The sequence below is a fragment of the Panthera pardus genome, unplaced genomic scaffold (assembly GCF_024362965.1).
Source record: "Panthera pardus isolate Hobbes unplaced genomic scaffold, ASM2436296v1 HiC_scaffold_16, whole genome shotgun sequence".
Classification (NCBI taxonomy): domain Eukaryota; kingdom Metazoa; phylum Chordata; class Mammalia; order Carnivora; family Felidae; genus Panthera; species Panthera pardus.
In genome coordinates, this window is record NW_026526721.1 from 25,440,143 (window position 1) to 25,467,112 (window position 26,970).

The 26,970-nt window shown below is 37.5% G+C and overlaps 1 protein-coding gene across 2 annotated transcripts; it reads right to left on the minus strand.

The window, feature by feature from the left end:
- Nucleotides 1-908: 908 nt before the first annotated feature.
- On the minus strand, nt 909-25,093 carry CHODL (chondrolectin). Of its 2 annotated transcripts, XM_019467772.2 has the most exons (7): nt 24,543-25,093; nt 12,693-13,002; nt 11,651-11,808; nt 7,739-7,825; nt 5,758-5,860; nt 3,629-3,707; nt 909-2,314 (listed from the first exon to the last, which is right to left on the minus strand). In XM_019467772.2, the coding sequence occupies exons 1-7, from the start codon at nt 24,619-24,621 to the stop codon at nt 2,312-2,314; spliced, it is 819 nt and encodes a 272-aa protein (XP_019323317.1). In that variant the 5' UTR covers nt 24,622-25,093; the 3' UTR covers nt 909-2,311. The 2 variants fall into 2 exon arrangements, with proteins under 2 accessions (XP_019323317.1, XP_019323316.1); XM_019467771.2 differs by lacking the exon at nt 3,629-3,707 and having other exon boundaries at nt 24,543-25,078.
- Nucleotides 25,094-26,970: the final 1,877 nt, after the last annotated feature.

Consider the following 26,970-nt stretch of genomic DNA (forward strand, 5'->3'; position numbering starts at 1 on the left):
AATTCCTGGTAAACAATCATGGTATTTATTCTTAGGACAAAAGTCAGGAGTCTCTGAACACACTACTCTTTTTAAGACCTTTCCAATGACCTGATCTTAGGAGCAGTTGGAAAGGATGAAGTGGCAGGTATTGTTTGATTTTACTACCTGGATATTGTTCCACAATTCACCTACATTCCAAAACACGTATCAGAACTATGCTCTGAAAATACAAACACAATAGATACATCATGTACTCCTTTTCATTTTTCAAAGGTCAGCTAAAATTTTAAGAAGCCCTAAGGACAGTGTCACTGTCATCTTTTAATAAAAGGGAAGTTGATTGCCCCACTCCTCGTAATGTATGGGGTTAGTAATTGATACTGGAACAGTTACGCGGATCTGGATCAAGACAAAAGGCAAAACCACAGCCCTTGCCCATTGCCTTTCCTCTCCTGACCTGCAGCTGTTGTAGTCATGGGTGGCACAGAAATGGGGGAAAGCGCTGTCTCCTTTCCATCAAGTCCTGACTGAAGGAAGAAATGCACAGCGGGAGCTTGGAGGGAAGAGGTAGATCCCAGTCAATGTGGGCAGCCAAGCAGAGAAAGGGGGGTGCTAAGTGTTGGCAGATGGAAGTTTACAATACAGCTGTCCATGCCCTCAGTCTCCAAGCAGCAGAAAGGGGGCCAATGCCCACTCATCTCTATTTGTCTTTAAGTTTCACCAACCAACACTAGTCATGATTGCCTTAATGAAAGCTCTTTATTTTCTAACATCAAAGGTTTAACAAAGATGAGGTTTAAAATGCTCTATAACTCCAACTTCCATTCATACCATACTTTAACAGTAATTTGTTTTCATCTTCATGTGCTGATGCAAACAGATCGATATTTTGTTCACTTAAAAGATTTAGACAACACCCACGGCCATTCGTCAGAAACAAGAACTTTTTATTTAGTTAAAAGGAACACAGGGACATTTGAAGACCAGATAGTTACAAGTCTCTTGAGAAGGAGACACAAGCATTGAAGAAACTAGCAGAAGACAAGAGGAGCCGCAGTTCACTCTCTCAGACGAATCCTCAACACGAACACATGATCACTGATGCCCTCCAACCCATTTTCACACTAAATCATAGTTTCTCTCCTTCATGAAATGTCGGTGTGCTGTGCTTACCTCCACGTGGACGGTGGTGACGACGCACCTGGTCCCAACCATAAGACCACCTTACATGCTAATGGAGGCTGAACAGAGCTATGGAAAACCTTAGGCACACTCTGCAGCTGCTTTCACTGCTAATCCCCACCCCCAACAACTGTCTTTGTTTTGTGGGCAAGGGAAGGACCAACTTGATTCCAGAACCCCTTAGAGAGCTACTTGTGGTTATATAGGCAACATGTGAAGACATATGATTTATATTGTGTATGCCATTTTTTTGTTCTAGACAGAGTATAATATTGTTTATACAGCTATTAACAAAGTTATTACAAAATCTGTTGAATTTTAAACTAAAAATAATTGTAAGGCACATGTCTTGCACAATTGAAATTAGACAGTTCTTGCCTCTAAGTAAAATATTTGAGTAAATTTACACCACAGTTAATGAAATAGCTTCTTATTTCTGAAGAGATTTCCTAAACACTGTCTGACCCCAGAGCAAACTGAAAGAAGATGAACCATTTCTAGAAAAGAAACATTTTCTGTGGTAATATATCTATGTGTGTGTGGATTCAGCTGAAAATAGTGATAAATTTCTTTAATCAAAACAGCATGTATTTAAAAATGAAACACCATAAAAATAAATATTAGAACAGTCCATTTTTATCAAACACTTATGTAAAGGTAAAATATTTTTGCACACTGTAAACTTTAATACAATTTACATTACGTGAACTAGATTACAACTTATGAAAGGTGAAAGAAACAAAAATAACTGCCTCCAACACATACACTTCTCTAATGTGTTGACAGCAACTTTATTTGCAAGGTCCATTCCATTTACTTGAAGTTGGGTGCATCCTTTAGCGATAAGCATGTCTCACTCCATTGTTAGCACAGCGTATTTCGTAAATGAAATAATCAACATATAAAAATTATTTTAATATTTGCCTCAAGGGGGAGCTTACAGTTCATCTTGCAGATCCTCTGAGATTTCAAGCCATTCCAAGCGAATGCTCTAGATGCCATTCCTTATGCAGATCCAGAATTCTAAAATTCTGTTTTCTGTGCTGGAGCCAAGTCGACGGATTCTTATACTTCCATGCCACTTTCTTTTCTGGTGCTTTTTGAAATCCACAGGGTGGACTGGTTTGGGCTAGTTTTTGTTCTTCCTTTACTGAAAAACATAAGAAGAAGTAAGTTCAATGCCTGAGACTTCTTACTGAAATAGGCATGTTTTGGTCCCAGGGGAAATATGGCAAACCCTTCTTATGAAAGGGTCTTTCTTCTCTCACCAGCACATCTACAAAAAATTCCAGATTATTCTAGAATGTGAAGATGGTAAATAAGCCATGTAAAATAATGAAAAAAATAGAATGATCTCTGTTTGACCCTTTGTAGTACAGAATTCAGACACATTCACACGCGCACACACACACACACACACACCACAAATATGTCTGAAACAATACCAACAATTTTCATTATAATCACCAATAAATCTTCATTTTATTTGATAAGTGATTTTAAAATTTTGCTTTGTGGATATTCTTCCATTCACATACGCTGCATTTAATGCTAAAGGATTGAAACAGTGTTTTTGTCCTAAGTATAAAGACCTTCCTAATCTCCATCCCTCAGTTTTCCTTTTTTATAGTTAAGTCACTTAATCCCTGAAAGTTTGGCTTGACTTCAGTCTCTGCAACCAATGTAGTTCAAAGTAGATTCAGGCCTTGATAACTTTGTTCCTCTAGATCTGAGACTGAACTTCACTCTCCTTGGACGTGGAATCTGAGCCCACATTTCCAGCCCCTGTATCAGAGTTGGCTGTCTCCTCACTCTTTCCATAAAATGGCCACTGCTCAGGCTCCTGCAGAAGTGCCCATTCCTGAGTTTATGTAAGTCATCCTCCTCTAGGCTACTTATCAAGATCTAGATTCCTTTGGGTCTAGTTTCGAGAGAATGAACCCTCACCTGGGTCAAGTAACCACTTCTGGTCCCTGTACATTGTGTCATGCACTTCCTGTCCCACACAGACCTCCCTTCCCCCGCATCTGCCCCACTCTCCACAGGTACTGCATTCCAGTTACTCTCAGTGTAGGTGGGGAGGGCAGAACTCCTTCAAAGAAAGAAAAGAACTCTTCCTAACAAGGCTGAACAATACAATTCTATAATATTAATTGACTTCAGTTTAACTGTGATTTTACTACTAATAAAATATGTCCAAATTATATGTTTTGGAGATTTGCTTGCAAATAAGTAAGATCAACACATCTTTATCTATGAAGTCATCTAACATGAAGGAAAAAAACAAATCAAGCAAAGTTTATAAATAACATGACATTTTTTAAATGGTAAATAAAGGCAGTTAAGTTATGAAGGTAACTTTTTTGTGGAGCATTAGTATTTCATTTAAGAGTTACTACCAGTTAAGGAAACAAGAGTTACTATTTTGAACATGACATGGAATGATATAAACCATCATGTGTACCAGATTGGAATTTAAACTTTCTGCAAGGCACTCAGATGATAATGGAGTTGAGTCTTTGATGAAGGTTCTCCTTGCTTTCCTGGAAGAAAGGAAAAGGGGAGGATCTAAGAACGAATGAATTAAGCACTACATCTAAGTCAGGCATCTGGAGGTACCCAACTTTGGTTTATTTTCTCACTCTGGGAATTTCAAACAAGTGAAAACTCCATAGATCTTCAAACACCTGGAAGACTTTTGCATGAATAGAATCTCCACAATAATACACTATTTGGAAGAAGGAAGACAAACTTTAAAGAAAACTCAGTTATTGGCACTATAGTAATTTTTATTTTAGAGATGAAAATGCCTGCATAATATTTTTAAACCAATTTTTCTTTTTTTATAAATGTTTTTCCATAGATAATAGATCTATCTATAGATAATATAGATCTATCTATAGATCTATATCATCTATAGATCTATTATCTATATATATGTGTGTGTGTGTGTATGTGTGTGTGTATATATATATATATAAACATTTTTTTTAGAGAGAGAGCATGAGCAGGGGAGAGGGGCAGAGGGAGAGAGAGAGAGAATCTTAAGCAGGCTTCACACACAGTGCGGAACCCAACTCTGGACTTGATCCCATCACCCTGGGATCATGATTTGACCTGACACCAAGAGTAGGATGATCAACCAACTGAGCCACCCTAAAATCGGTTTTTCAAGCTGATTTGTTATTTACAGCTCTTCCTTAACAGTTTTCTGGGTTAAGGGGGGATTTATATCACCTCCTTCCTCTACTTCTCTGCTTTTCACAATGACTAATCATCTTTTCATCTCTAGTCTTAGGACGTGAAGAAAGAAATGAGATATTTACTATCGTCTTTTTTCTGTACAAAATATTACAAAATTTCTAACTGTGCTTCACATATATATTGGAAAACCCAGAGGATACAAAGTGTAGTATTAATTTTCCAGGCTTTATTTATCATTACTCAAAATGTCTTATTTAAACAGCCTGTACATCACACTTTGGATCCTTTAAACAATTTATGGGAACCATTTACAGTTTATATCTATTTAATTGTTTTTTTCTGGGGCTTTTTTTACTTAGTGGATTCTTTATGGTCTATTTCAGAACAGATGAAGATAAACTAAAATCCAAAGAGAAAAATGACTTCATTTGCAGTCCTTCCTTGATGGCGGCACTGTCTCGATCAGTTCTTGTTTAAAATACTGACAAACATGGCTAGTTTATTCTAGCAAATATGTTCTTATTTAAATCCAACATCTTTTCCTTTTTCTTTTAATATATATTTATATTTCATATATTAAAATGAAAAAAATTTCACCTCTCACTCAAGGGTATATGGCTAAATAGATATAAAAGAATACTCCGAAGAATCTTGCTGTTAAGATATATCATTTTGGCTGAAGATGCATACTAAAAGTGACCTACTTTTACCATTGTACTTTATTTCCTCTACTCAGAAGACCCTTTGGAAATAAACAAAAGCCCATGACTTAAATTTTTGAAAAAGTATTATAGAGTGCACTTACAAAAATCAAGTCTTGCATACAACTTGGGGTCAAGATTGAAAGGCTTAGCATTAATGCTTATATGTAAGAAACAAGAGTCAGTATAGAGTAGCTGCATATGTTGTAAGCTCACAAAGATTCAAATTTCAGATCCACCACCCACACAAGCTGTGAGAACCAAAGCAAAATTGTGTAACCCATCTAAGCCACCATCTTCTCAACCGAAAAACAGAAACAAAAGGGCACCTACCTCATATGACTTGTGAATATTAAGTGAGGTAATGCATGAATCCTGTATTCAAGGCCTATCTTATTAGACTGGATACACGGGGTGTGTACTGACAGATAGGAAAATCAGAACTTTCTCTCTTTATTTTTTAAGTGGGAGTGGAGCCCCAACCTGGGGTTTGAACTCATAACCATGAGATCAAGACCCGAGCTGAGATCAAGAGTCAAACACTTAACTGACTGAACCACCCAGGTGCTCCAAAATTCAGAACTTTCTTGAGACAAAGTAAAACTATAATTGACACTAATATTTTTAAAGAGTTATAAAAACCTACATAAAACTTTTTAAGTTGTCTCTGCATATATGAATTATTTACCTTTTATGCAGCATCTGGAAACAGCAGGTTCCAAAAGCGACCAGTATCAATAAAAGCAGTGGGATCGTTGGTATAACAACATAGATTAGATTGGGAATTATGCCTACAGAAGTAAAACAGTCAGTAAAAAAGATGGCAGAGGCAGAATTCTCACACTAACATTATATAAAATTGCCCAAAAATTCAAGGTAAAATAAAATTATTATAATTAAATTCCAAATAAATTTCTTCCCAAAATATTAAATAACCTAATAAAATAATATATTCAGGTTTAATAAAAATTAAAAACAAAATCATATTTCACTGGTTGCCATGCTTCAACTCAGCGTCTATATTTCTAAAACTACGATTAAATCTACAGTTCAGATAGAGGCTAGTTTTCATAACATATTAATAATCTTATCTATCTCACTTCATTAATTCTCAGCTATTACTTAGAAAAACAAGCACTGATTATTAAAATAATTGTTGATTTATTGGTCATATAATCATCCTAACCAATAAGGTCAGTGCCATGATGATACTTAAAGACTTTGGGATTAAATCAAAATACAAAAAAATTAACTGATGATACAGTCATAAGCCAGAGACACAAGACCCCAGAAGCATAAAGACTTGATCTTAATTAAATTCTAAAATGAATCATTTTTTAGTCCTGTTCCATTACACAATATTAAGCATTCTTGGAAAAGTAAAAACTGCCACACTTCAGTCCCATACAGACTAAAATGACTTTATTGAACATTTTTTCAATGTCATAAAAGGGAAAATATTCCTAATATAATTATTTACTAATATTTTTAGTTAGGTTTAGATGTTCTGAATGATTTTAAAATCAGGCACCTGAAAAGTAAAAAACACTAAGGTTTAATGTCAGGTTCATACAAGAAAAGCAAATTGAAAAACCATGCATTTAGCTAGCAAATCAAAAGCTGTCATCATTACCAATCTGAATAATTCTGTTCAAAATGGACCAGACTTAGATCAAACTATCCATTTTACTGTACATCACGTCCTTTATTAACTAAAATATATTATTATCTGAGGTCCAGTGATGGGGTATTTTGAGAGTAATTTGCTATGCTTTTACCTACTCTTGAGCCCCTGACATAAAACTGCAAGCATTTTAAGGATTCAGGAAATATTTTCGTTCCTTTTCAAAATACCATCATGATCCCTTATATATAACAGTAAAGAAGAAGAGAAAGTATGTCCTACTCTTCCGCACATTTTAGATCACCTGTGGAAAGATTCTGAGACTTTGGCTCTTTGGCTCAATCTTCACAAAGCCACTAGGAAATATCAAGATTTCTGTCCAAAAATCACAGGACCATGCAAAAAGGAGCACCAAACTAATTCTTACAGCAGTTTCTGACTGGGATTCAAATCCTAATCAGGGAATGTGCAATCTGCACTGGGATTTCATGATTTCTTTTGCAGACTGGTGTGCTCAGGGCAGCTGGGTTGAGAGCTAATTATACGTACTCTGTCCACCCTGTTCACCAGTGATGTCACCTTGATAGCTTGAAATCAGCCACGGTGGGAGTATAATATACCACAGGAATCTGCAAAGGCTACAAATCAGGTTTTTTCTTTTATATCCACTCCCACACTGGTCTCTCCCTAAACATTTACCAGCACACCACTGTCTGCCGGCCGCTGAATGTGCTGATGTACATCATAACGCTTACATGTTGTTGGGGAAATTCCCTGTGAATCCAGGTTTCCATGTGGATTACTTGGTTTATTACTAGATACATCTACCTGAGGTGAAAAATCAAAAGGAAACAAAATAGATTCTTCTATTCAAAAAACTAGCTTAGCATTATCTGTTTTAACCTAGTTCAAAAGTAAATTCCAGAGGCCAAATTTACTGCCCCCATCAATAAGCAATAAGAAAAGTTAGGGCTAACATGAAGCAGAGTTTAAAACTACAGTTTCTGCTCTTGATAGAGGAGTGAAAAACACGTGAATTCATTACCTGCTTCAGTAACAACCACATTTTGATGGGTATCTCCTGGCTGATTTGTAAAATACGTCTTTTCTACAGGAGAAGTTGGAATGATCTCTGTAAATAATAAGTACACACAACATATACAATGATAAAAAAAGAAATACAAATGTAGATGAAAATAAAAGTTTATTATAAAACAATGTAAACATCATAGCTTTTATTTCAGAGTAATAAAGGTACATGAAATTATTCAACTGTAAAGTCATCATTTAATTATCTTTGAATAAAGTATCCACTTGGTGAATCTTTGCAACTGGATCTACTTGGTGAATCCTTGCAACCCAAATCTGCATTTACGAATCAACAGCGCATCTATACTGATGACAGCCTGCTTTGGCAATAATGAAACCAAGCAGGTACAAAGAAAGGCAAAGAGAAGCAGGAATTGGGAGCATAAGAATGTGAGACACTGGGGTTCCTGGGTGGCTCAGTCTGTTAAGCGTCTGATTTCAGCTCAGGTCATGATCTCATGGTTCGTGGGTTCGAGACACGTGTAGGGCTCTACGCTGACAGCTCAGAGCCTGGAGCCTGCTTTGGATTCTGAGTCTCCCTCTCTCTCTGCCCCTACCCCGCTCATGCTCTATCTCTCTTTCTCAAAAGTAAATAAACATTAAAAAAAATAATAAAAGAATGTGAGACGCTAACTGCAATTCAAAAGACAAGCATATCAGTATAATATTTAGATTTCTCCTTGCAGTAATAATCAGATGACTACACGGATTGCACTGGGAATTGATGATTCAAGGAACAACATTCTAAAGCACATTTCTGTCCTAGAAAAACAATGCCATACTTAGATTTGCTTTCGAGTAGTGTCTATTTCTTTTTAAAAAAACAATAATAAATTAAGGCTTGCAGGTTATTTCTTTCCTGGTTTTATGAGACAAGACCTCCTCAGTGGCCATGCAATTAAAAAATGTCAAAATTTCTTACCATGATCTGATACTGCTGTGCCACCTATTTTTCCCCCTAGGGCACTGTTTGTTAAATTAACAGTTCAGTGAAAGTAAACTGAATTAGTAAGAAAAAAACCTGTAAACTTGTCTTTTGCTTCAAAAATATAATTCTTTGTTTATGTTTGTCAAATGATGGAGAAGAAAAAACACATGCAACATTTTAAATTAGTTTATAATGTTAAGTTATTTTTAATACCATATTTGCTACTCTTTATTTGGCCACGTAGTCTCTCTTTATTGGAAGTTTACCATACACCATCCTGTAAGAATATTTATTACCCTTGTGTACATATCTCACCCTAACACTTTAATAGCCTCCTGGAGGTTCCTACACTCATTTTTCTACAGAACTGAGGCACCTTATGCCAGTCGGTGCTCAACTGGTATTTGCTGAATAAATAATACAGATATTATTTTATTTATTAACACAGAACTGGTTATTTAAAAAAAATTTAATATTTTTATTTATTTTTGAGAAATAGAGAGAGAGCATGAGCATGGGAGGGGCAGAGAGAGAGGGGCACACAGAATCTGAAGCAGGCTCCAAGCTCTGAGCTGTCAGCACAGAGCGTAACGCAGGGCTTGAACTTGTGAACCATGAGATCATGACCTGAGCTGAATTCGGATGCCTAACCAACTGAGCCACCCAGGCAAGCCAGAACTGGTTATTTTTGAAAATACTCTTAAAAATCTTTAAATTGATGTAATTTCTGATTAACAAAATTTTAAAAACTTAATCCCATGTATACTACATTTAATGTCTAAGAACAAGAGTGCATAATGCAATTTTAATGAATACAAAAATTAGATTCAGCAATATCCCCTTAAAAATGTCTTAGGAAAACACTGACAGTCACAAAGGGTAGATATGTAACTCACAGAACAATAACAAAAAATAGAGAAGAGTGAAAAAATCAAGTAGTGAGTTATTCAGTTTCTTCATTAATTACTAGGTTAATTGTTTATTATTTCAGATATCATTGCTCATATTATTAGATGGCATGCAGGGGCAGAAAGAGGAGATGAAGTTCAAATCACACAGTACTTCAGGTGTAACTGGAGAATAGAGTTCAAAATAAGTGGTCTAATTCACAAATTTTAATAAATCCCACTGCTTACTCCTTTAACCCCTCGCCACCAGAAATTAATCATTCTCCACCAAAAAAGCACTGACCATATAAGCAAGAAATTTCATCAAACCAGCATCCCATAAAAACAAAACACTAAGCTCAAAGAAGGTTAACACATAGAAAATAAACAAAGATGAAAATATTCCAGTTAAAATAAAGAATAAAAATGCTATACACATTGTTATATATTTGTAACTATAAAACTGTACACGTGCATCAAAAACAAAAAATACACAAAGGAATCTTATTCACAAAGCACAGGTTATTTGAAGACTTAGGTGGAATATAGAAGATAAAAAAGAAAATATTTTTTATCTTAAATGCTCTTTCCTGAGTAATATGAACCTAAATTACCTAATATAAAACAAGTAAAGAAGATTCTGAGGTTGATAGTGTCCTGAATAATTTGGCAAGTATGAATGCAAAATAAAAGAAAATAGACAAATGTACAAAGGGTCAAATAGTTTACCTAAAAGCTCAAAGAGGAGAAAAAGATGTTGTATTAAAGAACGCTCTGTAACATACTTTGTTGCATTCAAGTACATAGTGTCACAAATTTAAAACATCAGAGAATTTCAACTTTATATTTTTCCAATAAAAAAAAATAAAGACAAAGAACATAAGTGCATAACAGATTTGGCTTTGCAAAGGCTTCTAGGATGGTAATGATGGATTTAGGGCTTTAAAGAATAAACTCACCAGGGATATAGAAAGCTGGCTAATATACTCAAGAGCAGGATAAATATAAGAGAAGGGTAAATCTAATCCAAATAATCCCTTGGGCTTTAAGGTCTTATGAGAAAAGGAATCATGTAATTTCAAGAGAATAATGGAAATAGCAGTACTTGATGGTAATTGCCTTCCATGAACACATTATGAGGTCAAGTAGACAGCCCCTCAAAAGATTTAAAATGATACTTCCCAACACTGAGGAGGAGAAAAACATCAAAAAAAAAAAAAAAATCTTAAAGCCTAAGTATCTAGTTTGACTTTATTAGGTCATTAAAAAGAATTACTTTACACAGTTTTTGCTGAGTGTCTACTTTTGGTCAAATTTTAATTTAGTCGATCTGTCCTCTTCACACTAATTCAAATTTACTATTTCAACAGGAAAACACACCAGTGTAGCTCAGGTCAACGCAATCTTCCCACGTGCTTCACGGGCAAGAAGGTGGAGACTTCAAACAAAAGCTATCTAAGGAGGTATGTTCCAAAGAATGACAATCATGGGAGGAACATGGCACAGGTCCCCACTTTTGTTTCCACTGCGGTTCAATGAGCCATAATCAGTCTGACTTTCACTGAGGAGCACATGCCAACAAATGATAAGCTAATGTTCCAGGAGAAAGTTGCTTTGTTCCCTTAAACTCACCAGATAATCACCCAAAGATCTGCTGTCCACGTGTGTAAATCTATAGGTGCTCTGGTGACTTATACCTACTTCACACACATTACACTAGCTATTTAAAATATTTAAAAATAGATGCATGTTCTTTGTAAAACCTATTTCCAAAACACTCTGACGTTCACAGAAAAATGTTCTTTTCTCTTAAAGACATGTCTCCAGATGTGTCTAGTTACTCCCTTCTATTTGACTGATTGGACATTTTGCTCTAGAGCATGAAGTATAATTCAGTACACTGAGTGATATGACAAGGTACAAAGTAATTCCACGTTTCATAGCAGAGAAACAAAAGGATCCAAAGGAAGTGAAGCCTAAATACAAATAGTGAAGATAAAAATAGAAGCAAATATGCCCAACATCTGCTGTACCTCCTTACAGGACTTCCTACCTGGTTCATACTTGCAGATGTAATTGTGCTTCATGTTGCACCTGTCATCATTCCACTGGTAAAGGTAGGGCCCCCCCAGGCCTGGATTGGCTGTTGGTTGATGATACATCACAACACACTTTTCACTTCCACAGGAAGGTTCATCAGTATACCAGTTTCTGCAAACAGAGCAGCAGGAACACCTCTAAGTGATTTCAACCATCCTATTCTTTTGGTTTGGTTTTGTTTCAAGTTTTTTTGTATTTAAATTCCAGTTAGTTAACATATAGTATCATACTAGCTTCAGGAGTAGAATTTAGAGATTCGTCACTTACATGTAACACCCAGTGCTCATCACAAGTGCCCTTCTGAATATCCGTCACCCATTTAGCCCATTCTATTCTGACATCCTCAACCAAGTAATGTCCATAAAGAGGAAGAAGCTGTTACCATAGAGATGAATGAGCCAGTTCAGCTGACTTTTGCACTGAGATACCCGAACCTCTTTACAAAAGCCCAGCACTCTCTCCTACAGTAACACTCAGTACGTCTGCAGATGGACCCCCTGTTGTAGAGTATAAAATTGCTGCTATCGTACATGTAAGGCTCTATTTGGCTCCCAAGATTGAGGAGGAAAAAGGACCTTAGGCATTCTTAAAATCCAACAAAATAAAATCAAGCTCTTCGAGAACTGCTTCCAAGATGCCAGCATGTATGTAAGTCTCTTCTGTCACCAAATTTGTACCTCTCAGTACATATGTAGATACTTTCTGTAAATAACCTATTTCTTCCTCCATTATTTACAATTTGTTTAAAGAATAAAGTCCAAAGTCAAATCTGGTCTTGTTAACCTAGAAATATTTCTGCCTTCACCTAGAAATACATGTGATTTTCATCACAAAAGGGTTTTGACTCTAAATACAATTTTAATTTTTTTTTCAATTTATAGAAATTATTTGAATTTAAAAAAAAAAAAGAAAAAACAAAACAAAAAACCCAGAAATGTCCCTCCTCCCTTTCGAGTCCCCCACAGCACATTTAACTCCTCAAGATCCCTACTCACCGGTACTGGGAACTGCTTCCATCAGACCACTGGTAGAGATCTGGGCAGGCACCAGATGTTTGCCCCTCTCCGTTTCGCCAAAGCCCTATCCAGAAATCACCATCAGAAATCCCTGTTCCTGGTTTTGTCAGGTTTTGCAACATACTTTCTATTAACTTCTGTTCTGCTTCATTCTCCAGGCTGAGGAGGGCCCCCCCCTCGCTCTCACAAGCCAGGCGTGCCTCCTGAAAGCTCACGCGGCTGGACAGTTCCTGGAAGTAGGCCATTTTGTAGCAGGGATGCTTGAGGTCAGCAAAGCACACCTTTTGGCCTGGAAAAAAGATAGCATGCATTGATTCTTTGAACTATATTCATAATGCTACTATGAATTAGGATTAAAGAGCCAATCAAGGGGCGCCTGGGTGGCTCAGTCGGTTGAGCTTCCAACTTCGGCTCAGGTCATGAACTCACAGTTCATGAGTTTGAGCCCCGCATCGGGCTCTGTGCTGACAGCTCAAAGACTGGAGCCTGCTCCAGATTCTGTGTCTCCCTCTCTCTCTGCCCCACCCCTGGTCACTCTCTGTCTCTCTCTCAAAAATAAATAAATATTAAAAAAAAAGAACCAATCAAAACAGGATACACTCTCCCAAGAATGATTCCTCCATGGAATCATTTTATAGAGTTTATTTTTTAATTATTATTATCAATTTATAAAAGCAAAATGATTCCCTGGTAAACTTGTAATATGAACTTTTAAACACAGGACTCCAAAAAAATGTTTGTTAAGAGAACTCATGATTCTTCTGGCTTAGATACAAACCAATTACATAGCAAACAAAACTAGCAAAAGAAATTGCTTTTTCTTTTAGAGCAAAGAGAGCTAAAAGGTCAAAGTTATGAAAGAAAAATAATTCACAAAAGAACTTAATTTTTAAAACAAGTAAAAACCAATGTATAGAAGGTACCATAAAAAAGATACAAGGTGGCAAAATTTAAGGTGTAAACATTTGCTTTTATTGTATATATCTGAAAGCAAATACATTGAAATTGAAAGTTAATAGAGGCCAGAATGAAGGTAACTCTAGTAATAATTAACTTATTAATATCCAGCATTAGAAGTGACAGGAGAGATTTCTAGAGTACTCTTTGAAAAAATTCTCATTATCAATTCTCTGAATATTTTCTGGTTTTATAGGACATGCTATGTGTGAGTGTCAATTGCTCAGCCAATGACTTCTCTTTTTACACAGGCAGCTCAAATGAGTCATAAACTCCAAATAAAATTTCCCAAATTTGAACTTAGAGAATCAAGTACTTAAAACAAACAAACAGAAAAGAAGGGCATTTTAAATATTAAAAAGCCAAATGGCTTAGGGTTGGAATAAACACATCAGGAAATAAAGGAGCTATTAAAAATCTCATCAGATGGGGCACCTGGGTGGCTCAGTTGATTAAGCATCTGACTTTGGCTCAGGTCATGATCTCGCAACTCGTTGGTTCAAGCTCCACGTCGGGCTCTGTGCTGACAGCTCAGAACCTGGAACCTGCTTGGGATTCTGTGCCTCCCCATCTCTCTCTTCTCCCCCACTCACACTCAGTTTCTGTCTCTCAAAAATGAATAAATGTTTAAAAAGTTTAAAAAGATAAAAAATAAAAAAATAAAAATCTCATCAATTGTTAATTATTGTCAATTTCTATAACTTGGATAGAGAGTAGAGTAAGCTGAAATTTGTTGAAACTCATCTTTCAAAGATGGTTAAACAATGAGCTAAAAACAAATTAGGTGATAAATATTTAGCAGACTTGAGAACAAATTATTTTTCAGCTTTAGAGTCTCCATTTATGTATTAAACACACACCAAATAAAAATGACTTCTTCAAATTTATTATAAAAAATGCCCTATTAGACTGGTTGAGATTAATTCCTTTATGAGTGTGAAAGGGGTAACACTGCATTTCTTTTAAACTTTCCCTAAATTAGAATTTCATTAAAATCACATCCAAATTCATTTAAATTCACCTTTCCTTACAGGTAATCTTAACTATTGCTAGTTTTATTGCATATTCTTTAGGAATAAAGATTGGGGACCACAAAATGTCCAAAATCCATGAATAAATAAATAGAATAATCAGAATTTGGAAAGGAAGTTTAAAATGTAATTTATATTTATACTTGTATTTTAAAGGTTTTTATGAATTACAGCGCTTGATTAAGCCACCTATTCTGATATCTCTAAAGATTTTCACAGTATATACATAAATATGTGTGTATACATTATACACATATATACATATATTTTTAAGTCATATATGTGTTTGTGTGTGTGTGTGTGTATACACACACACACACAGAGAACAACAAATGAAGCTTAGAATAATTTTTGAGGCTTCTTAATGGAATATCATCTTTTATAAAACTTCATTGTGTGACATCACTAGTTTACTTCTGCTCTAACAACATCTGTGAAGACTTAAAGACACAGGCAAAAGTTTGATTTAAAAAAATCTCTCAGAATCAAATTTCACACACCTCTCCATGTGAATTTCACATTTGTCTACATATTAAGCAGAATGACTTTCTCCTAACTACACTATGGATGATAATAACATCAGGCCATAATAAATCCACATACATATCAGGGATATTAGAGTGTACAGGATTCAGCTAACTACCAGCAAGGGAAGTCCTATCGCTCTGTTGTTTAGATTTGCCCCCTTATTATCACCAGACATGTATGCCAAATGATAGACAATCTCCAGAATGACCAACCTGTTTCATTTTGTTTTTCATTAGCTTCTTTGGGTCACTTCTGATCTCTGCTATCAACTTTAAAAACCGCCACAAATCCCTCTCTGTCTGTTATTTCTTTATCCCAACCCACTGTCCATAGCCTCCACTCCTTTCTTAGTCTTTTTCTGAGTTCAGTTTAGATTTGGCCTCAGAAAACAGACTATGAAGCATTTAATGTAAAATAAATTCAAATTGTAAATGTAAAATAAAGTCAAATGCTAAGAAACTAAGGCATAGCTTTACTGCTTTCTTAAGATTCATCTTCATGAACATTACTCTTGTTGGGATTGAAGGTTTTTTTTCACTTGATATTTAATTTTGTGGCTGATCAAAAAAATTTGTCGGTAGTGGAGGGAGGGAGTGTTATTGTACTTAAACACTGGCTAAAAACTACAGCATTCAAACACTGGATTCTTAATTATAGTACACCACACTGAGTCAACATTGGTACCACATCCATTCTCCCCCAGAATCAGCAATTAATGACCTATGACGACACTCAAGTCAGGAGGGAGCAGAAATCCAGAGGCCATTAACCTCACAACGGTGTTTGAGTGATAGGCATTCAGTATCATGACACAAGCTGAGAACAGCCATCTAATAAAATAGCAGTTGGAACAACGCAAGCACAACACCCAGTAGTCCTCTCTGTCTCATTAACTGTGATCTGGACCCAGAAGCAACACACTGAATAATATGAACAAATTAACAGACTTCCCCAACTAACTGTTAATGAAAATGAAAATGCTAGTATGATTGACCATAGGAAAATGGAATTAAAGAGACTTCAAGAGGACAAATCAGTCTCAGATAAATAATCCTTGAGAGATGATCATGGAAGTCCCAGTGGCTGATTCTAATACTATTATTTATTTTAATTTCTCCTAATTTATTATTAGATTTTGTGATGACTTCATTGTTTAAAATGGTTGTTCCTGATGATATTCTAAAACTGTCATTAAGCCCAGTGAGTGTTGTGCCTGCATTTTTAACGCAAGCTATTTCCATTTTCATCTCCTACATCCTTTACATATTTCTAAGTCTCAAAATATATCGTAACTGCATTCCCTTGAGTTTTCAATTTGCTCAATTTTTCACTCCAAGAACTCTCAGACTTGGATTTGACTCCAGCATTTCTGAAATATTAAGCTTGTCCAACAAGATTGTTTTGCAAGATGTCAAAAAGAAGCCGACTTAAAAAAAAAATCACCAGATATTTGAAAGAGCAAACATTATTTATGTAACAAGGTTAGCACAAATTCAGAGGGTGCCTACGTGGGATTGATATGCTAAAAGTCTCTGTTCATGATCTTTAATGTATTAAAATATAAGTGCAACACAGATTTATTTATGGTGAGGGCACAGAAATGATGATAAGAATCAACTCATTTATAAAATATGATAGCACTTCGAGGGGCATGTGGGTGCCTCACTCAGTTAAGCATCCAACTCTTGATTTCAGCTCCAGGTAGTGATCTCATGGTTCGTGGGGTCAAGCCCCACATCGGGTTCTATGCTGTCAGCATGGAGCCTGCTTGGGATTCTCTCCCTCCCTCTCTCTTTCTGCCCCTCCTCTGCTCATGTGCACACACTCTCTCTCTAAAAATTAATTAATTAATTTAAAAAGATAGCAATTTGAATAAAATGCTTAAGAGAACTTTAGTGCAATGTGGAAATTTGTAACACCACTACGTGAGTCCACAGAGAAATAATGCTGATATAAGAAAAACCTAAGATAGGGATTATATTTAAACTAATTACTAATACTGCACAGGCCCTAAGTGGTAGCTGGCATGGCATTGTTTGTGACAGGTATTCTCTCTTTAGTTGTGGAGGATGGAGTGGTCCAGGGTCATAGGTGAGGAGGTAGAGACTGTGGTGGCTGCACAACAGAGGGACCCTCCGGGGATCAGAACAGGGGCCAGGTACTTGCACAGGCAGATATTCACTCCAAAGTATCCACCGAGTATCAGCTGTGTCCTCAGACATTGAACGGAAAAGTCACTAGCAGTTCAGATCTACCAAGTCTGTTTTCACAAAAGGATACACACACATTGTCCAGTTTTACTACCGTTTGTATATCATCAGTAAAGCTGACAGTGTGAATTTCTTTACATCCAATTCTATTTCACTACTGACTACGGCTTCCGTGTGCAGATTTGGTCCAAGCTGTAGCAAAACCAGCGAAAGCAGCTATTGAATGCTCACCACCATTTCAGATGGTCACATTTGGCTGTCATGGCAGTGGAACTCCAACAGCTGGGAAACAAATGTTGCCCTAATTCCCAGAAAAGTTCCATTAATACAAATCTTCTGGAAGCAACTTTTCCCACTTCTGTAAAGGCTCATCTTCCTACAGAACCATTGAGATGACCTCTCTTCTCATTCTGTGAGATCACATGGAGAATCCTTTTCTCTGATCTTTAAATGTTACATTCAAATAAAATCTGTCATTGACTGTTTTGAACAATAAGAATTCTACAAGCTTCCACCCACAACATCGACTTCCATCTACTTTTCTACTACCCATAAAATATTTAGATGAATATCCAAATAACCATATCACAGTGTTATTACACAAGGCAACATTGATACTAACAATAATTTATTAAATGTCACCTAGCATCTCCAAGGACAAACATTCTTTGATTGTTGTTTTATATACAAGCATGGCAAAAGACTTTCCACCTAGGATTCTGCACCTGTTAATTTTATACATACATGCATACAGAACTACATATATCCACATGCACTTTCGTTTAGAGATAATTCTCAGGACTGCCTACTAGAGTAAACATTCCTATCACGGTCACAGCTAAGATTCTGCTATTCTATTATTCCCATGAATAGATAGTTTTGTCTTCTGTCATAGTCATGAAATTCCTTTAGAGCTAAATATTGGCAGTAAATGCTTTTGACCTTGATGTAAAATTGGAGCCAAATTCATAAAGTTATGGCAGTTTACTTTTTTCTTTCTGAATAGAAAGGATCTATGATTTAGCTTTATTTTGCTTATGTTTATTAACTTTCTGACAGTTGAGTCCTCTGTTAGTAAAGTAATAACATTTTCTTATACCTCACACTATCATCATATATTATCAATATTGAGTATTAAGTTTATATCACAATTTTTAATAAAAATATAGAAGATATTGTATGAATTCCTATGGCTCAATCATGATCTACTTTTGTTACAAAAAGAAAAAAAAATTGTACAAAAGAGAATCTACATGATAAATCTTTCCCAAAGCAGACTGACTGAACTTTGGACATGTTACCAGAATCCCACAAAATAATTTGTTTTTCCTAATTCTTTCTTACCCCTCCTCAAAATCAAACTGATAAATGGGTAGATCCCACATTATACAGAGTGACATGACCTCTGATAACAATACCAACATTTCTGAACTAAAAAGAAATTCTTTGAAGCATTCCGTGTTCAATATTACACCTACTTCTTACGAGCTATTCTTTATTTAAAAAAAAAGTTTTGTTATAATAAACTCTCATTTTTGTAACAGATTTTATAGTGCAATTAAATACATAACGTGCTATTATGAGTGTCCTGGAATCTATTTTCTTACATTAATAAACAAACTCAAAACTGGAACCCTGGGTCATTTCGTGAATGGTGGTGCCAGCTTTGCAAGGCCCTACCTCTCCCACTGGGAAGTACCACAAGCTTTGAGAAGGTAATGGGACTCCTTGCTCAAACTCACACTTATCCAACTGGGCCACCCAGGCACCCCTACTATGCATACTTAAAATTGAGGTCTAAATAGCAAATGGTAAACCAAGTAACTTTGTGACTTAAAAGTTCAAGCATTCAATCAGAAAGAACTGGTTTTGAATCCCAGAGCTATACTTGAATTGTAGGTACACTGGGAACATTACTTAAATGTTCCTGGCCTCAGTTTTCTTACCTAAAGGGAGCGTGGTTAGGAGTTCTAAAGAAATACAGATAAATAATAATAGCCAGACATTTATCAGTAGTTTAGCATGGATGTTCTCACTGCTAGCGCAATCCACACCTTTGGGTAAATTAGGAAAAGATGTTCTTTCCTGGTGATACAGGCTGTTGAGCTAGAAAAAGTAGTGTTTTCCTCTAGGTGGCCTCAGCTCCAGGCGCAGAACTTGCATACTGAGCTCCCTCTCAGCTTCTTGGGACACACCTCTGTGCATGACACGATCTGCACAAATCTTTTCAAACCCCTTGACCCTCCAACAATCCTGTGCTGTTGGTCTCATCACGTAGATCTCATCCTATTTTAAAAATGAGGCAAGGGGGCATAGAAAAGTTAGATAATTTGCCGGATTCACACAGCTCATAAATCGGGGTTGTGAATCAGGCAGTCTAGCCCCGCAGTCCATGCCTTCACCCAGATGTCTATGCTGCCTCCATATGTCTCAAATGTAGTATTTTTTCTAAAGTGAAATATTTAATGAATAAATAAAGGGACTGATGAATACACATTATTCGGGTTTTCCTTGTTATAATTATTAGTGTTGATCTGTTATTGATTAGCACTGCTACTATATGCAAGGGTTTGTGCCTTGAGAGTTTGTTTTTCTGAGCAGCTTGTGACTTTTCTATTACTCTACAATTAGACATGGGATTAATATTGGGACATCTATCTCATATTTTCAAACCACATGCAGCCTTAATTATTTTATCTAGTTCTTTCATTTTTCCAAATAAAGCAAAGCCCAAATGAATTTTTCCCAATTACAAAAAGTGTAACTTCAGTCAAGTTGTCAGGCATGTTATATTACCAGTAATATGTTACCACAGTGAAAGAAACAATCCCGCCTGAAAGTTGTGTACAGCCATCCACCTGTATGCCAAGTGCCTAGCACAGAAAGCTGTTATAAAATCTAGTGAGAACATCGCTGGGTTTCCACCCTGGACCCCTTTATATAATACTACCTCTTTTTTAACATTAATGTAATAGATATTACCTTCCTCAGGAAGAAGAGTTATAAAAACAAAACTATAAAATAATGAAAAATAGCAGTTAAGGAGTAATGGCTACGATAGATGTGTAATTTATTAGATGACTAGTAATAAGATTAATGTGTTCCTTTCTTGCCCAAGAGATACTTAAAGTAATTGCATCTTTGAAAACTGCTCTGTCATCACTTTATGCTTTTGATGATGTCATGCAATAGTACCACAGGCTGAGATATGCTCAGCAGATTTTTTTTTTGTATCTCCTTTGCTATCATAATAATCTATGGACTACTGGTCACCACCCACGCACTTGCATAATTCTGTGGCATCTTCACAATAAACGAAATATGTCTAAATCACCCAGACTCCAATGTAAAATGCATGCCAATTTTAATGAGTTCAAATTAATACATATTACATTTTTCTGCAGAAATTTGGAGGCACCATGAAATACACTTAGTGCCATTTTGCTGCATCAACAAATGGGGGATCACCGCTATGTGTACTAAAAAGAAAAAGCAAGAATTAAAAAAATTCATTACTTTAAAACACTTAAAATGTTTAAAAGTATCCACATGCTCTTCAGACATATCTTCCCATCTTAGAAACCTGAGTTTTGAACACTTCTTTTTCATATGTATCCATGTCCCCATAAGTAAAATCCTCTTATCTTTGTCCTAAAGAAGATGTCATTATCTACCAGTAAAGTCACAGAATTAAATGATTGTACTTCCTACAAATATTCTCTACACATCTGTGTTCAGCAACAAATCAGTACAAATCTAAGATCCTAAAAGTAGTTCACAACTTTGACTCATAAATTCATTAAGTCTTGCATTAAATACTCTTTAATTCATGAAATCACTCTCGTGGTTATCTATTTTTATTACATATTTGTGCATCAGAATAATCATGACCACTAACCTATAAAAACACTTAACTATTACTGCTTGATGCTATTAACCCTTATGGGACAGATTATGATGATGAAGTTTGAAATGTAATTTCTTATTAAAATATTTTAACTTCATTTATAAATAATGCTTTCTATTTTTAAAACAGTGATGTATTTAAAAGTATTGGAGAGTATCTTATTGAATATTTTAAAGTGCTAAAACGAAGAAAATTTTTATAGAGGGTTACTTTGCAAGTTCCTGTCTTTTTTCTGGTGTTTAATTAGTAGTATTTAATTACTAATAGCTGTACTGATATTTAGCAAATAGAATATAAGTATTTTCCTAATAATGGCCCCTGAAAGCTTCTTGCATTGGGCAGACACTCGATTAGAATTTTGGTAAATAGCCCCCAGTGGCAGGAAAAAGTTGATGCATACCTCAAAACTTAACACTGACCAGGCAGACAGTAGACCTACAACTTTCAACATGTCATGTTTTAGACTGTCTGCACTCATGCTATTATGGCGAAAATATATTTTTAAAAATTTGTCTTCAAAGGATAAAGTCACAAGTTTATAGTGATCGAATTTTAATGTGATTTTTAGGGCCAAAGGCAATTAAAATAGTCATAAGAAAAACATAACTAAATAATTGTTTTGATATCAAGTAAACATCATCATTTATGTTAAATCAAATAAATCATGTTCAGTTAATTAGAAATTTTCCAGATGTCACCTACAATATGCTTATAAATATTTAATAGGAAAACACAGCAAAAGGTTTGCAACAATTTATGCAATAATACAACACAAAATAAACTTCTCATTAATAATCTTTTAAGTTCTGTTTTTACTTTATATATTTCTTTTCCGCAAAGTTTATGGCATGTAAACAAGAATATGCCAAATGGATACTACTTAAGTCAATGGAGTGTTTCTATATGTTTAAAAAACACCATATGCTAAAAGCCTGGTCTGTGCTGTTCATTTATTTGTAAGAGTAATTCTCATAAACACAAAGTCAGCCAAATATGTAACTGACACACTCAGGTCTATATAATACACTTTTTCTTCAAAGCCAAATTAAGGGGGAAAGGATCTAATATTATGGCTCCTGTGACATCCTTACCTGATACTGTAAAGTTTTCATTTTATAAATATAAAGACTCTGATTTTCTCCTCCCCCACCCCCTATATAAGCAGCATGTATGTCCAAATGATAGTTCACAGTGTATTTAATTCCAGTGTCTCCAGAGGGCCAAAAGTTAGTGGAGAATGATTGATAACTAGACATTTAAGAATTATATTCTTAAGATGCAGAACATCACATATTGCTGAGGGGAAGATCAGCAACAATTAAGCTTAATATGTCAGTTTCTAAAGGTCTGGCTTCACTACTGATTAAGTACATGTCATTTGTCATCTATCTCTACCTCTAGTGACACCTGTTATACAGATGCACAGAATGTGAAAGGGAATTTGTGCTTTTTACATTAAAAAAAAAAAAAAAACTTCCACACTTAAAACACATGCTCACCTACATTCAACAAATATTTACAGAAACACTTTATTTTTTTTTCTGGTTTCTCTTTCTCTTTTTTTTTCAGTATATGAAATTTATTGTCAAATTGGTTTCCATACAACACCCAGTGCTCATCCCAAAAGATGCCCTCTTCAATACCCATCACCCACCCTCCCCTCCCTCCCACCGCCCATCAACCCTCAGTTTGTTCTCAGTTTTTAAGAGTTTCTTATGCTTTGGCTCTTTCCCACTCTAACCTCTTTTTTTTTTTTTTTTTCCTTCCCCTCTCCCATGGGTTTCTGTTAAGTTTCTCTGGATCCACATAAGAGTGAAAACATATGGTATCTGTCTTTCTCTGTATGGCTTATTTCACTTAGCATCACACTCTCCAGTTCCATCCACGTTGCTACAAAGGGCCATATTTCATTCTTTCTCATTGCCACGTAGTACTCCATTGTGTATATAAACCTCAATTTCTTTATCCATTCATCAGTTGATGGACATTTAGGCTCTTTCATAATTTGGCTATTGTTGAGAGTGCTGCTATAAACATTGGGGTACAAGTGCCCCTATGCATCAGTACTCCTGTATCCCTTGGGTAAATTCCTAGCAGTGCTATTGCTGGGTCATAGGGTAGATCTATTTTTAATTTTTTGAGGAACCTCGACACTGTTTTCCAGAGTGGCTGCACCAATTTGCATTCCCACCAACAGTGCAAGAGGGTTCCCGTTTTTACAGAAACACTTTAATCAACATCTCAAGAAATTTCAATAAGGATGGTTATGCTCAAGTTTCCTGTAAGGCCCAACTCATTCATCCTAAGCTTTTGAGACTCTTCGTGTTTTCTTTAAGAGTCCTTGCCCAAAAGTAAGGAAGGGTGAATACGATATAAATTACTCAACAACAGAACAGAAGTCGAAGAAAAATTAAAATCAGAGCGAATGCTGGGAAGCTTGCCAATTCTGACCCATTTCCCTGACACTGACTCAATCCACCTAAATGGGCACCTACCGTGTGCATGGACCTGCGGTCATTACCATGTACACCTCTGCCCAACTCGAGCTGACTTCATTTTCTGAGAAGTCCCTAAGTTGGAATAAGGCGTGCAAAAGAAAGGAGTCTACAATGATCGGTCAGTCCCCCGTTCTTCGTCAGCGCTCCCTGAGAACAAAGGCTGTGCGCCCGGGAGTCTGTGAGCGCCCCACAGCTAGCAGGTCTGGGCTGGGAAATCATCCGAGTGAACACCGTGCGGAGACTGAAGTCGAGCCGGACCAACAGGGGGTGACATTTCTGCAGTGGTTCTTACGGCTTTGGGTTTCCTCTGCCTGCTCCATGGTACCCCACCCCTTTTTGCAGGTGCCAAGCCCTGCCCGGTGGCCAACTCCCTTACAAAGAAGGTGGAAATTACTCCTGGAAAACGCTGTAGTGCTCGTGATGAAGCAGAGCTCGCTTCACAGCTACGGAACCAGGCACTTCCAAAAAATTGAAACTTTTCTCTGTGCGTGTTTTGTGGGGGAGGGGAAGAAAGCGGAATACGATCTTTTCCCCCCACCCCCACGCCCTCTGCTCATCTCGGCCCCGTACCCTGCACAGGTTTCCAACCTCCAGGACAGCCTTCACCCCAGGACGGGCGGTCCCGCACCACCCTCGTCCGCGCGCCCCGCGGTCCCCTCTCCCGGCTCATCCGCCCAACGGGCGGCCCCCTGACTCACCGCTGACCACCCGGCGGCAGAAAACTCCGTGGCCGCAGAGCAGCGCGGCGCCCAACAGCAGCGAGACCACGCGGCTCATCGCGGCGCGGCGACAGCAGCAGGTGTTGCGCAGAGCGAAGACTGCCTCTGCCCGCCGCGCAGCGGTAGCTCTAACCTCTGAGCCTCCCTGCCTCCCCTCCGGACCCTACTCCCACCGCCGGAGCCCAGCTGGCCGGCCGCCTGCACTCATTGCCTTCGGCGGGGCCTGCAGCCGGGCGCGCTCTTGCCGCGCGCGGGTGTGATGGGCTAGAGCGCACCACACGGCGGGTGCGCGTTGAAGGAGAGGAAGTAGAAGTTAGAGGGTCCCGCGTCTGCCCCAGAGGTGAAGCGGAAGCCCCGGGCTGGACCCCCGGGCTGGACCCCACTCGCGCCCTGTGCTCCTCTCCCCGGCCTCTGGCTAGCGTAGGAATGAGCCCGTGTGCCTAGTCCCGGCTCTCAAGGCGGCAGCGGCAGCAGCAGCAGCAGCGGCGGCGGCGCTGTGCTGGAGGCGCGGTCTTATATACCCACATCCCAGGGTTCCAGCCCCTCTCGCTAGCAATGATTTTTAACTACTTCGTCTCTCCCGCTCTGCGGAGCATCCCAGCCCCTCCCCTAAAAACTAGAGCCACTTTGAAAAAGAGTGCAGTCAGCAGCCCCACCTCCTCCCCTCCGCTTCCCCGGGTGCCCTCTTCCCATTCGCTAACAGACCCGATACTCGTTTGTGTGAAATGTGACAGCTTTGCTATTAAACTCTGGCAAAAGTTGGATCCATTTGGTTTTCTCAAAGATTAATGTCCACGGGGATGCCAAGTTGTGGGGCCTTTCTCTTTTTGTGCTAAATTGCTTGATCATATGTATTGCTAGATTCAGGGCACTAGCCACTATTCAAGATGGATTGGCGAAGCGGGAGCCAAAACCTGCTCGGTGAATTATATAACGTGGCAGGTTTTTCCCCACCTAGGTTCTGCAAATAGATTACTTCCAAGCAGGTTGTTTAACTAAATTGCCACAGGAGCAAATTGAAGAGAAGAATATTTAAAGCACGGTTTTCCCAAATGATTTCCATCTCAGTATTTGCAGCTCCAGAGAAAACCATTAACGCAAATATTCTGAATACTTGGGAATTTCTTGGATGTAAATGTATGTATTTCTTTGCACTCATCTCTCCCTGACCTGTGGTTTCTATTAAAAGTAAAGCATTCTAAAACCCACAAAGACATTTTTTTTCCCTTACCTGACTTGGTCTTCATTGTTTCAGTCCCGCCAAGGATGCTAGATTTTAACCTGCAGTATTGGAAAGAAGTTCCCAAGCGTTTCATCTATATCGAGGGGCATCTGGGTGGCTCAGTTGGTTAAGCACTGGACTCTTGATTTCTGCTCGGGTCATGATCTGGGCAGTTTGTGAGTTCATGCCCACCATTGGGGCTCCGCGCTGACAGTGTGGAGCTTGCTTGGGATTCTGTCTCCCTCTCTCTCTGCCCCTCCCCCACTTGCAGTCTCTGTCTCTCTCTCTTTCTCAATAATAACAAACTTTTTTTAAAAAAAAGGTGTTTCATCTATATCTAGTCCCTGATAGGAACCCTGAGGATACTCTTATAATGAGCTTCGGTAGAATTGGTATTTTCTCATTATGATGCTTTAAATGCACCAAGATTTGGGGCGCCTGGGTGGCTTGATCGGTTAAGCGTCCGATTTGGCTCAGGTCATGATCTCACTGTCCGTGAGTTCAAGCCCTGCGTCGGGTTCTGTGCTGACAGCTCAGAGCCTGGAGCCTGTTTCAGATTCTGTGTCTCCCTCTCTCTCTGCCCCTTCCCTGTTCATGCTCTGTCTCTCTCTGTCTCAAAAATAAATAAACATTAAAAAAAATTTAAAAAAAATTAATGCACCAAGATTTGTGAAATAAAATCCTTTGGTTTTAATGGGTGGTGCATTTTCCAATAACACCTCCCTGTCTTTGGTTTTCATAAGCCACAAGTACACTCTGAACATTTATTGAATGGCTTTCTTGGGAAAAAGAAGGTAAATCTTGCTACAGTAAGAACAAGTCTTGCAGAATAAAAATTTCAGCACTTATAAAGACCTTAAGGATTATTAAATCCACCCTACTCAAGAAAGTGTAATTTCACAATAATCATAATAATGTCTATCACTTTATTTTTCCTTGTATTACTATTAAATTACTAATTTGTCACAGGGCCATGGGCAATTAATAAATCTTACAGAGAGTATGGATCTTGTTTCACTACTAGCTGGATGTCCAAAAGAAGCAGGAACTGCTGGGAGTTTGAATGGAAATGGAAAATATAAATCCTCAAAGGCATGGAGATGTATATAGCTCAGCCCTGTAAATCCTGTCATAGTGTCACTGGGTGTGGCTGTGGTCAGAAAGCTGCTCCAGGGACTCAGAGTC

Excerpts from the sequence above, each read along its gene's own strand:
- CHODL (XM_019467771.2), bottom strand. The coding sequence starts at position 24,621 with ATGAGCCGCGTGGTCTCGCTGCTGTTGGGCGCCGCGCTGCTCTGCGGC. Across the intron at positions 13,003-24,542 it reads CTGCCGCCGGGTGGTCAGCG|GCCAAAAGGTGTGCTTTGCT; the intron begins GTGAGTCAGGGG and ends TCTTTTTTCCAG. Across the intron at positions 2,315-5,757 it reads TTCCAGATGCTGCATAAAAG|TAAAGGAAGAACAAAAACTA; the intron begins GTAAATAATTCA and ends TATGTTTTTCAG.